Here is a 12,923-nt window from a genome sequence, read left to right on the forward strand (position 1 = left end):
TACTTTCTATTTTACATAAAGTAAGAATTGCACCACTAGTCCCTAAAATATATTTGGTACTTTGCAATTGTTATTTTTTTCACAATCAATTCCATGTTCTTTTCCTATGCGGAGGATGGTGTGGGCTAATGGTGCAAACAGAACAATGTTTATAAGCCTACCAAAGCAAAGCAATTTGAAAGTTAAAAAGGGTGGGTAAGAGTATCGAACAGTAAAGAGTAGTGCGGCAAGTTTCTTCAACTTAAAGTCTTAAACATACGTACAAATAAAGCATCGAGAATATATACCTTATCATGAGTGTCCGGAAATATCTCTGCAATTTCATCTTTCATTGCACTTAGGCGTAAAGCCATTGTCCAACCAACAGAATACTGTAGGTTCATGCCAATAACTTTGCAACTCCCGTTAAAGACAATAGAACCATTTGTAATATCAGTCCCAGCACAACAGTTATGATAAAATATATCAACCCCTTGATATTGAAGATCTACAATGCTGCAGAATGTGTCTATCTTATAAAGAAAAAATTTCAACAATTCGAAACTATAATAAATCATATATTGTATGATCAGTAACTTACCCTAAGTTTCCTACTCTAAGGCAAGAACTTGCAGGATTGCATTGGGTTAGACATCCTTTACTGCTGTATAATTTATATACAACAACCTTTTGGAACCCCTTTTGGAACATAACTTAATTTGTATACAACGACCTCTTCCATGTTCTCTTGAATACTGAAGTTTACAGGCTGCTTAGCTTGAATTGTCTCCATTCCACCATGAAGAAAAACAATCGACAATTTATTACCGTTGTATACAACAACATCAGTGACACTTAAGTTTCTTTCTGTTGAATCTCCAAAAGTAATAACGAAGTCCATCGTAGCATTGCCTTGCTTACTGACTTTGGTTGTTAAGACATAGCAAAATCTATCATCACATGTAAGGATCAATCCGCATTGGTGCACGTCTCCAACTTTTATCAGCATACAACAGTTTTGACAATCCCTACGCTTTTGTTGAATATCCCCGTAAATATCCTACAGAAAGAAAATGTTACTCCCTATGCTTTTGTTTCATTGTATCACCATAAACATCTTACATAAAAGAAAAATTTTACTAAGACTGAAAAGTTCAAAATTGTAAAACAAACATATAACTTTAGAGTTTGTCAAAAACCTCACTGCAACTTATGCCCTCTAATGTGGCTTCCAGTGCCTTCTAATCATTTGATTCTATCAATAGCTAACATTGTAATGCTTAATACCAGTCAAGCTTTAGCTAAACGCCTAACCACCACACCAAATTGATACATAATACCAGTCAAGCTTTAGCTAAATGCCCTCTAATGTGGAGGAAGTTGTAAGGTAAAGAAAATATGCGACAAAATGGTGGATGACATCAACAAGATGATTGCACTTGTTCAGATTTCTTCGGCAATGATGCCAGTAGGGGTAGGATGAAAAATTGTAATAGCATAAAGGACTCATGAAACTGTTCCGGATGGCGTTTATCTTTCTATAAGTTTTTTGCTTTTTGGAGTAAGTTACGAGTATGTTTTTGGAAATGCCATTTTAGGTAATAGGCACTCTAGTGAGCTTTTGCTTTATTTTGTAAGTGTGTGAACTGCTTTGCCTAGTCAATGTTAGTAGTAATCCATGTGTCCTTAGCTTATCTAACTAGGTACTAGTATTAGCCTAATCTAGTTAAGAGATCAGTTTCTTTCCTTGGTCTATAAGGTTTAGTTTCTTAAGGAGTAAGACTTATAAGAAACATAACTTTATTACAACACAACAATATTACATAAGAGTGTACAACACACTCTCTTTAGTGACTAGCCTAGCATTCAACCTTTAATTCTACCATGCTCATGGTTGAATGGCATGGCAAGGAAGGGGGCCTCTATTTATAGGCCAAGGGAGTTCGTAGGATGATGACATGTGTCCACTTTTAGAGTGTTCACTAGACAAATATCTATATTCTACACTATTCTAATTTCTTCATGGTACCAACATCTAGTGCCTTCATGGAAAATATCATGGATCATGAATTATGGGTAAGGCTCTAGAAGTTTGTATTGGTTTCCTTCAACATTCAAGGAGCTAAACAATAAAAAATATATACGACAACGTAGAACTTAAATATATCTAGGCATTTACCTTATATGAGCACATTAAATATCTCTAAAGTTATTGGTTGAGCTAACTAAAATATACCTTTTAAATATTTGCTTTATCAGCTTCAACTTCACCTTTAGCCTTCAAATATTCCTGTATTCCTGCAAAGGTCTACTTTGCAAAGTTAGTACTTTCTATTTTACATAAAGTAAGAATTGTACCACTAGTCCCTAAAATATATTTGCTACTTTGCAATTGTTATTTTTTTTCACAATCAATTCCATGTTCTTTTCCTATGCGAGGATGGTGTGGGCTAATGGTGCAAACAGAACAATATTTATAAGCCTACCAAAGCAAAGCAATTTGAATGTTGAAGAGGGTGGGTGAGAGTACTGAACAGTAAGGAGTAGTGCGGCAAGTTTCTTCAACTTAAAGTCTTAAACATACCTACAAATAAAGCATCGAGAATATATAACTTATCATGTGTGTCCAAAAATATCATTGTGATTTCATCTTTCATTGCACTTAGGCGTAAAGCCATGGTCCAACCAATAGAATACAGTAGGTTCATGCCAATAACTTTTCAACTCCTGTTAAAGACGATCAAACCATTTGTAATATTAGTCCCAGCACAACAATTGTGATAAAATATATCAACCCCTTGATATTGAAGATCTACAGTGATGTAGAATGTGTCTATCAGACAAATGAAAAAATTTCAACAGTTCAAAATTATAATAAATCATATATTGTATCATCAGTAACTTACCCTAAGTTTCCTCCTCTAAGGCAAGAGACTTGCAGGATTGCACTGGGTTAGACATTTTTTACTGTTGTATAATGCTTTTGGAACATAATTTGTATACAACGGCCTCTTCCATGTTCTCTTGAACACTGAAGTTTACCTGCTGCTTAGCACGAATTGTCTCCATTCCACCACGAAGAAAAACAATCAACAATTTATTACTGTTGTATACAACAACATCAGTGGCACTGAAGTTCCTTTCTATCGAATATCCAAAAGTGATAACGAAGTCCATCGTAGCATTGCCTTGAATACTGATTTTGGTTGTTAATGTTAGAAATAACACTTGTATTCATAATAGGGGCACTAGGCCCAATACAGGTACAGGAAAGGGAAAATATACATACAAAACCCCCTAATACAAAAGGAAAAATACCAACAGTACATATACATCTAACAGTTAAGACATAGCAAAATCTATCATCATATGTAAGGATCAATCCGCATTGGTGCACGTCTCCAACTTTTATCAGTACAAAACAGTTTTGACAATCCTACGCTTTTGTTGAATATCTCCGTAAATATCCTACAGAAAGAAAAATGTTACTTTCTATGCTTTTGTTTCATTGTATTACCATAAACATCTTACATAAAAGAAAATTTTACTGAGACTGAAAAGTTCAAAATTGTAAAACAAACATATAACTTTAGAGTTTGTCAAAAACCTCACTGCAGCTTATGCCCTTTAATGTGGCTTCCAATGCCTTCTAATCATTAGATTCTATCAACAGCTAACATTGTAGTGCTTAATACCGGTCAAGCTTTAGCTAAATGCCTAACCACCACACTAAATTGATAGATAATACCAGTCAAGCTTTAGCTAAATGCCTAACCACCACACTAAATTGATAGATAATACCAGTCAAGTTTTAGCTAAATGCCCTCTAATGTGGAGGAAGCTGTAAGGTAAAGAAAATATGCGGCAAAATGGTGGATGACATCAACAAGATGATTGCACTTGTTCAGATTTTTTCAGCAATGATGCCAGTAGGGGTGGGCTAAAAAATTGTAATAGCACAAAGGACTCATGAAAGTGTTGCAGATGACGTTTATTTTTCTATACGTTTTTTGCTTTTTGGAGGAAGTTAAGAGTATGTTTTTGGAAATGTCATTTTAGGTAATAGGCACTCTAGTGAGCTTTTGCTTTGTTTTGTAAGTGTGTGAACTGCTTTGCTTAGTCAATGTTAGTAGTAATCCATGTGTCCTTAGCTTATCTAACTAGGTACTAGTATTAGCCTAATCTAGTTAAGAGATCAGTTTCTTTCCTTGGTCCATAAGTTTAGTTTCCTTAAGGAGTAAGTATAGTGAAAACTTGGCTGCAAGCTTGAGTCTAGTCAATGGGTCAAGTCTTTGTCTTAGTAAGCAAGCCACTAGGGGTGTTATGAGTGTTCCCTTTCAGTTATAAATAAGAAGCAAAGAGCCAGCCAGCTGCAGCTCAAAACTATGGTTCACTCTTTTGCTGTTTTTCCAACAGTCATGTTTTCATTTTGCGTAAATGCTGCACTGTAAAGCTGGTATCCCTAGCATACTGTTTGCTTTCTATAAAGCTAGGCAGAAGCATTCTGTCTAAAAAACATCCACACAAGCCCCATGTAATCCAGTAGCCTAAAAGATTATTTGACACCAGAATAATAGTTGCAAGTGTTTGACTGATGAAAAAAAGAAGTTAACCACGTGGTTGTAACTTACTTTGTTTGCAAGTTTATTAAAAATATTAATAAACGAACTTGATTTGCAGAAACATAAACATAACCACAACACCATTACAAAGATAACAAAGACAGAGAATTAAATAAGAAGGATCAAGGCTATCTTACGATGAAATTCTGCATCGTGCGGGGCTTGTGGAATCACGTGATTCTTGATTAGTAGCTCCTATTAAGTTTCAATTCTAGCCTACCCCAACTTGCTCGGGACCGAAAGACTTTGTCGTTGTTGCTGATGCTGTGCGGGGCTTTTGGATTAGTGAGCCCTAAAATTCAGCACAACTGATAAGTTTTTGCAGGCACAAGAGAGTCTAGCTTGACATTCTTAAATTCAATAGGTATAAGACAAGTACAAGTAGACTCAAAGACAGGAGACACTGCAACTCTTGGATTTGTATAATCAACTTATGGGGGAAGCTAGTAGAAAAAACATGAAGCAAAGTACAGGAACATTAACATAACTCTTATGGCAAGAAAACTGTTTCGGAAAAATTGGTTGGTTGCCTAAGGCACTGCTAAGCACACCTAATTGCTGTTGAGACCTGCTAGATGGCCAGTAGCCAGCCTGATTGATGCATAAGCACTGCGGTAGCACTTAGGCTGCAGCTAGGAGGAATTTGTTTATCTACACAGAATTTGTGTACCTATTAAGTTGGTGCCGTTTTTAATTTCCAGGAAACACCAAATAGGATACCATGTTGCCTATGAGTTCTATATCTTAATTGTTAACATGACTGCGGTCTATCCAATTCCAGATTGCATATTGTGGCTGAGGAAGTGATTACAAGTGCCACACGTGGGGGTAAAGAATCCAGCTATGATCAGTGCTCCATAGTATGCCATTCGATTACCTAGGCGGCTAGGCTCAGCCCTTGTGGCCAGCAGATGTGAGGCTGCGGAGGGGGTCGAGCTCTTACCCTTGTGTCGCTTTTGGTCGGCGGTGGCGGGAGAGGAGGCTCCTGATGCCACTTCCGGAGTCAGCGGGCTCCTCTCGCTAGAGCTTCTCCCCCTCCGGCGCTTGGGAGGGTGACCGGGTGCGCTGCGTCGAGATTTGGAGGACGGGGGACGGCGGGTTAGGATGAGTGGTGGCGCGATTAAGTGACGGAGTGGGCGGTGGCGGAGACGGCGCGGACGTGACTAGAGGAGGGTTTCCGAAACGGTGGTCGGCGAGATTCGGTGCTGGGCCTGGAAGGCGCGGGATGGGCTGCGGTGCGTGGAGATTTGGAGGACGGGGGGCGGCGGAGGCGTCTGGGGGCGGCGGAGCGATTCGGTGGCGGGGCTGGGCGGCGGTGGAGACACGGCGCGGATGCGAGGAGGCGGGAATTGTTGCTGGGGGCTGGGAGGCGGCAGGATTTCGCGGTGGAACTACGCGGGCTTGTGGGCTGTGGCGGCGAGATTGTGCCGCCATGGGCCTGGTTCCTTTCAGGCCCACGCGTCAGTCGGGCGACCGATAAATTGAGCGCAACATCCCTCGCCATTACACCATGGAGTGTCCGTCAAATTCCAATCCTAACGGCTGCTTAGTGCTTGAACATTGAACAACATACTTGCAGCACATGATACTCTCTCGTATGTAAAAGGGGAGGAATTAGCGTTTTTGGTTATAATAAACATCGGTTGCATCCACAAATAGGAAGCTACCATGGTTTTACAGTTCATCTTCCAGATGAACGTGGTTCGCCATGCTACAGAGATGCTTTAACAGCACGTTGGATAAGAAATATAGAGAGCACTGGTGATTTGTGTTCCAAAAACAGCACACAGTAGCCAGATACAACTCTTATGTAGTTGTTTGCTGTCTTGTCTCTTGTGGCACACTGCGATCACCTCTCCCGCACTTGCAGACAGTAGGTAAGTGTAGACCTACACATCACATGGTTGAGTTCCAAATGGGCATCCAGACTCCACCACTCCTGGATGACAAAAAAAAAAAGCATGTCAAAAGTACTCAGAAAATTAAGATACAGAAAACATAGATGAACTAGGTATCAACAGCCAAGGTAAACTTTATCATAAAATCACACTTCAGTAAGCAGTGCTAAAATGGAAACACATCTTCCATAATGGCCTTCAGCAGCCCATGCAGAATTCATCCTTTTTAACATTTCTTTCAGCAACGCTTCAACCCATGTATGCTTGGGTGGACATCTCAATTACTTCATTAGGCTTCTGGAAATCGGAATTGCAACATAAGCAGATAGGCCCAGAACAGTTTTGTAGCATATCAATCAGATGTAACATGCAAGCTTATTGATATAGAATATTATGATTTTAAAAGACTAAACCAGTTTCAGGTAGGTGCTTTTCAGATCACGTCCTACAAACCCTCGCACAATTTTCATGAGTTTAACTATACATGGTAGCTGATCTTTGGGAACTGAAAAGTAGACCATGCATCGCATAGGCATGCATACATTACTGATCCATTTTCTTTTCAAATAACACCACACCCATATAATACAGCCTTGTATTAAACATACAATTATTTTGGTATAACTTGTGTCATGCTAATGGGTGACTATAAAATTTCAATGTACAGTCACATGTAGTTAAAATGGTCTAATTGGGGCAGATAAAATTAATTCCACTGCTTCAACTTCAAGGACTAAACTCCACACAAATGAATGGGAAAATCGAATACTTTTGTAACAGAAAAATGGAAAAAAAAACATTATCCAGGTATTATGCGGAAAGATAGACCAACTACAACATTGATCAGCTATTGGTGCATAGCGTATTTCTGATCAATGTCCTCTCACGAACAGACCATCTAAGAAGATAACACCACTCATCCTTATTCCGTGAAAATAATAACATAAATACTAGATGAAATGTTGATGTTTGAAGAGAGGAATGAAATAGCTTCACCAGCATTAACATAACGTTTTTTTTCGCGAATACATTCAAGTCTTTTTATTTTGGAAGCCGAATACATTTGAGTCTTTGTGTAGAACACAATCAAACTATTCAGTGTTCCTCCTGGATTAATTGTAATTCAAAACAGAAAACAAAAAGGGTAATCACTTATGCATTGCATGAACACATTTTGCTTCTCATTCATCCCCTTGGAACTCTAGCCTGGGCCATAAAGTTAACCACTGGTTGATAGGAGTGGCGGATCCAAGCCTTGCAGCATGTGAGGTCATTGCTATGCGTTGTTCTAGAATTGTTCACTAACTCTCCCCCCCCCCCCCGATACTTAAGCAAAAGAAAATTATTGTGGGTGTTTAAAAATGCCCCCCGCCCAATGGTTCAGAGAAAATATGACTACTACACATACTAGGAGGGGAGTGGCCTATTCATGATTATTCCCTTCGTCTGCATATGTTGTCTGAGCTATCCTGTGAAGTAAATTATGAGGATAGAGCTGTAGAGGTGGTAAGGCACTAAAAAGTCTGTTAGATGACAGCAAGGGGGGGGGGGGGGGGGATTCCTACAAAAGTTTAAACTGAGTAAAGTAAACCCCATCAGTAAGCCTTCAGGATCCAATTATACCATTATCTAAGGATGTACTCACATTACCTTCAGGCTTTCATCAGTAGAACTGCTTGTCGAAACCATAAAACTTCCACTCCATCCATCTAAAAAGGAACATCATCAATAACCAACAAGAATAAAGACATAAAATTCTCTAAGTGCATTGTTCCTTTTAAATGCAAACCTGTTTTCGAATGACTTGTTTCTTTCATTAGAGGCAACCTGTTGTACATTCAGCTTTGCAACAAATGTAGTCTTATCTGTTGGTCTATCTACAACCGCCTACTTAGTTGTACGCAGCAAAAATTAGCATAGTAACAATATTAATATTGATTGACAAAATAATTGGTGAAACTAACCTGGAGTGTCACTGCATCCGATGTATCCAGTGCAACCTCGAATTTATCTAGAAACATCGCAGTAAACTAAGCAAAGAACAAAATACACATACATCAGCTCCAGGGAGTTATGTGGGTCTCCTTCAAGCAAAGTGCATTGGATGCGCAGCAATGTTGGAATGAGCGAAGAGTAATGTATGTCAAAATGAATCGAGGGTAGTGTTCCACAAATTCTGATTTACATGCATGACTGCGCAACCAACTTTACGGTGAGTGGGACAACTTCTATCCAACTAGCCGCTGAGGATAGGAGTGAATTAAGGTCGATGGAAAATGCATTGGCCCATACTACATTCTTTTCTTCACCTTTGCACTTCGTCTCCCTTCCCAAACAGAATCCTCCTGCGACTGCTTATCCGATTCCTCCGGATCCTATTCCCTTTACACCCACACTACAGGCTGCCACTGAGGTTGAGGGTGAGAGTCCTACAAAGTACTTGCTTCCTCCTTACATGGCTCTCTATCCCCGGTAAACCTAAATTTCATCTGATTCCCTACGATATTTTGAGCCTGGCCTCAAAGCTTTTGAGTTTATAGTCTTGAAAGTTAAAGATAAAAGTTAAAATTTCTTACGTGCTAACAGATTTCTTCTCCAATACCAATCCACCCATACCCTAGAATTATCTAACGTAACTGCATTTGTGCGATTCTGGGATCGAAATCCAGGTCTTTAATTTCAAAATTCCAATTACATGGAGTAGAAAGTTTTATTTCCAGAGTACAACTTCTAAAGGGATAATTGCATGTGACTTCATCAAGTTATGTGCACGTGAAAAATAAAGCCACTAAATTTTGTAACAATAATTTTAAGCACATAGATGAGTCAAAGCATTTCTCATAGCTTAGAGAAAAAAACGGCCAGTGTCAGGAACAAATGTTTTCCCCACTTCATTAACATTTTAGGAATTCATCATTTTCATCAATTAATAAAACAATCATGAATTCATCAAGTTGCAAAAAGGGTACACAATCTTATATGAATTTGTCTCGTCTAAGGCAGAGACATTCACATCAAACTTACACATAGACAGTGATAATAATTTATAAGCAAAGGTAATACCTGTGCTACAGAGTAAAGGGCAACTCCATCAAGTTTCGAGATTATATCGCCAACCTCAATCCCTCCATAATTTTCTGTTGATGTGTCACAAATCTACAGTGTGCGTAGGATTAAGCTGGTGCGTGCAAAAAAATGTAATGTAGCAACCAATAACAGAAAACATTCTATATGCTCATTTCCAAAAATAGCAAACATTTACTAAACAAGTCTAAACTTGCTTGGCCTGGGTCACACCAAGGGCTATTAAGTCCAGAAAAAAACTGACAAAGGAATTTAAGTTCTTTCATCACTATAGGACATTTCCACGGAGATATTTTTTTGCATGTGATTTGCTAGTCAGCTCTATTTATCAGATCTACTCAGTTTTGAAATAAAAGAAAATCTTATCTGATCATTTTGACAAAACATAAGCCGTGTTACTCTCACAAATAAACTAGAAGACTTAAAAGTGAAAATACTGGATCTGCATTAAGTTCCTTGTACATGCTTACAACACTAATCACCTGTTCAGAATGCCAACTTTGCCAAGGACTGACAACCAAGTAAATTGTCATTCAGCGTGCACTAAAATGCTTGAAATGACGGTCCCATCGTACATTGTCTCCCATCCAAACACATGCTTATTGATTAATGAGGTTCAGATTTGCCGCAAAATTCAAAACATAATTAATTGTCTAGATGAATTAAATGCAACTAAATTAGAGGATTTGTGTGTCTACTGTGTACCTTGTCAACCACAAGTCCAGAAGGCGGCCTAGCAAATTTGGAGCATATGGTCTCCAGAACATCTAGGTCCAGCGTGTGAAGAGCTTGTACCCTTATGCGAAGCCATGGTAGTGCTCTGCAGTAATCATAAATTTATCGATATGTCAATGTCAATGATAATGATATATCAAGTATATATTACGCACTCTAGGCCTCACTTCACTTGCAAGATACTCATCAGTTTCTTCATTAAAGAAAAATTTAGAAACTGAGTATCAATCTTTCAAAATTGTCAACAATTAATTGCCAGCGTTAACAAGATTGCTGAAACTTCGCAGTATTATCTCAAAAAATAGTTGAAACCAATCTTGTTAACACGGTATCGAAGAACTTAACAAAGAGATCCAGCTTTAACACAGTATCTTGTTAACACTTGCAAGAGATCCAGCTTACTAATACATGTGCACATGCACACAATAGTCAGCACACAAGAAAGATATGCAGCAGCAAGAAAAATTTAAAGTGGAGATGATATTACCAAAACCCAAGCAGTTTTAATGAAAGTTAAATTAAAAGGAAAAATATAGTACCTTTCCTTCTTGTGGTATTGTATGCATCTCGCCGCAATGTCAGCTGGCAAAAACGGAGCAGTTTCTTCAAAGGAATAAACTATGCCAAGGAATCTGTTTTCAGAATCCATGATAGGCCCACCAATGAAATCCTGGCACAGAAAGAAATGAGTTGCACATGAAGTTATGAATTATTGCAATAACGTCAAGTGTCATGAGAATAACATAGTAGGAAAAAGAACAACTATAGAAAATACAGATAGCCAAAGTATGCATCCATGTCAATATAGTATCCCCCGCCCCTAACTTGTGACACTAAAGAAATAATAAAGCATGCCCATATTTAATTGGTTTTTCATGTTCACGATGAAGTACGGAATGCTAAGCCATATATAGAAACCAAAATGTAGAACCAAAGCCAGTTTACCTCGCTGATGCCACACAAACAGACCATGAGCTCTTTGCAGTCCAACTCACTATTCTCACGAACCAGCTGTCCCCAACTCACCATAGCTTTTGAGTTGACGTTCCTACCTAGAGCAATTACAGGCCTAGGCTGCAAGGAATAATATAATGGGAGGTCCCAGAGTTGCACCGCAGGAAGACATCCCAGAGAATCTCGATACTCAATAGCCACAATTGCAATGTTATAATGCAAATTGCACATTTCTAGGGACCCTTCAACAGTATCCCCATTGTGCAGAACCACTTCAATCTGCAACCAACAAATCTGTAACTAATTATCCACAGCAGGATAGGACAAAGTCAGCACAAACAAACAAGTAAATGAACTGATGTGACATTGACCTTAATTTCTTCTTTTTTATAAGCCTCGAACTGAGTGTCAGGTTTTCTAACCAGAGTAGCAGAGGTAAGTATCCAAATTTGCTTGTCCTCATGATCAACCACTGTCCCTGAGCAAACCACACACCCTCCATCTATGCAAGCATATTATGATCAGGGATTGACAATAGAAATTGTTTACACAGTAACATATGCAACAAAGACAGACTAAAGTTCTCAAGTCTCTCTTTTTTCCAAACCATATCTTGTGCAAATGCAGTCGCTTTCTCATAGTCGATATAAAGCAACATCATGTGTTCTATAATCAGTAGTAGCAACTGGATGCAAAAGCCTAGATAACAAAAAGTTACCAGCGGAAGCAACAAGGGAGACAACGGATCTGTGGTCTCCAAGCACCGATTCAAAGTATTTCGGTCCGTCTTTCTTGAAGTCTATCACCTTTCCAGAATCATCATCATACATGATAAATTTAGACTGGGGTTCATCAGAATCCGACCAGCATGCTCTACGGCCTGCTAATATAAAACATGCATGGTTAGAGGCGTGAAGCACTGTGAGACCAATGATGATATCGAGATCTCTGAAGAAAGCACGACTGATAGAACCATATGAGCTACTCTTCTAATTTAAAACATAGAGGACGCATGCATATTCCGGAATTACTACCACCAGGAGTTTCCTTTTGACGGGGCGTGTCTGGGATCTGTCGCAAGAAACAGAAAAGATATTAAACCATATATCTCAAACACAAAACAGAATTGGAAATCCAAAGTAGGGCAACTTTGCCCTAATAATAATCAGAATCGGTAATTAGCCCAAGAAGATGCAGGAGCACATAAAAAAAATCAATAGCAACTGAAAGAACGACAGGCGGTAATCGAACCTGCGCCTTCTTCTTCGTTGCCTTCGCTTTGCGGCGCCGGGTGTGCTTCATCGGGCCTGGGGGTGACGGCGGCGCCGGGTTGGGGTTGGGACTTGGGTTTGGGGTTCCGGGTGGGGGGAATCCGCTGTGAATGTGAGGGCTTTCAGGTTTGCCTAGGGCTGGGAATTCGATCGGCAAAATTGCAAATAGCAATCCATACAACAGATTCACCGCATATGAATCACTTGGTCGTAAAATACGCTACCGTATCTAAAAACATACACATATTTGACCAAAATTCGGCCTGTGTTTTATTCATTTTGAGCCAAATTAGATATATATAGTAATATAGTCTCGATACTTTCGAAAATTCCATAAAGAATCGCTGGTGAGAGCTTAAGGACACGTTTGTTTTTACAAA

The 12,923-nt window shown here is 39.0% G+C and overlaps 1 protein-coding gene and 1 long non-coding RNA gene across 11 annotated transcripts; both read right to left on the minus strand.

Annotated features, from left to right (window-relative positions):
* Positions 1–3,192: 3,192 nt before the first annotated feature.
* On the minus strand, positions 3,193–5,830 carry LOC111258054. The gene is made up of 3 exons (XR_002678679.1): positions 5,545–5,830; positions 4,739–4,893; positions 3,193–3,447 (listed from the first exon to the last, which is right to left on the minus strand). It is a non-coding gene; the product is annotated as an uncharacterized LOC111258054 (long non-coding RNA).
* A 367-nt stretch (positions 5,831–6,197) lies between these two features.
* On the minus strand, positions 6,198–12,772 carry LOC101761301. Of its 10 annotated transcripts, none has more exons than XM_012847939.3 (12): positions 12,524–12,768; positions 12,307–12,343; positions 11,991–12,155; positions 11,644–11,774; positions 11,264–11,566; positions 10,858–10,988; positions 10,289–10,403; positions 9,563–9,655; positions 8,464–8,529; positions 8,289–8,386; positions 8,145–8,208; positions 6,198–6,540 (listed from the first exon to the last, which is right to left on the minus strand). In XM_012847939.3, exons 1-11 carry the CDS (start codon positions 12,572–12,574, stop codon positions 8,163–8,165), a joined length of 1,236 nt encoding a protein of 411 aa, XP_012703393.1. In that variant the 5' UTR covers positions 12,575–12,768; the 3' UTR covers positions 6,198–6,540; positions 8,145–8,162. The 10 variants fall into 10 exon arrangements, with proteins under 10 accessions (XP_012703393.1, XP_012703392.1, XP_012703395.1 ...); XM_012847938.2 differs by having other exon boundaries at positions 8,150–8,208; positions 12,524–12,765; XM_012847941.3 differs by having other exon boundaries at positions 8,150–8,208; positions 11,991–12,152; positions 12,310–12,343; positions 12,524–12,764.
* Between the last annotated feature and the right edge of the window lie 151 nt (positions 12,773–12,923).

Source organism: Setaria italica, chromosome VII (assembly GCF_000263155.2).
Source record: "Setaria italica strain Yugu1 chromosome VII, Setaria_italica_v2.0, whole genome shotgun sequence".
NCBI classification, from domain to species: Eukaryota; Viridiplantae; Streptophyta; class Magnoliopsida; order Poales; family Poaceae; genus Setaria; species Setaria italica.

What these genes read in the sequence shown, in the direction of transcription:
- LOC101761301 (XM_012847939.3), bottom strand. Translation starts at nt 12,574, where the DNA reads ATGAAGCACACCCGGCGCCGCAAAGCGAAGGCAACGAAGAAGAAGGCG. An exon ending in CAATACCACAAGAAGGAAAG is followed by an intron (nt 10,404 to 10,857) that starts GTACTATATTTT and finishes TGATTACTGCAG; the next exon opens with AGCACTACCATGGCTTCGCA. An exon ending in CCCTTTACTCTGTAGCACAG is followed by an intron (nt 8,530 to 9,562) that starts GTATTACCTTTG and finishes TTCTTTGCTTAG; the next exon opens with TTTACTGCGATGTTTCTAGA.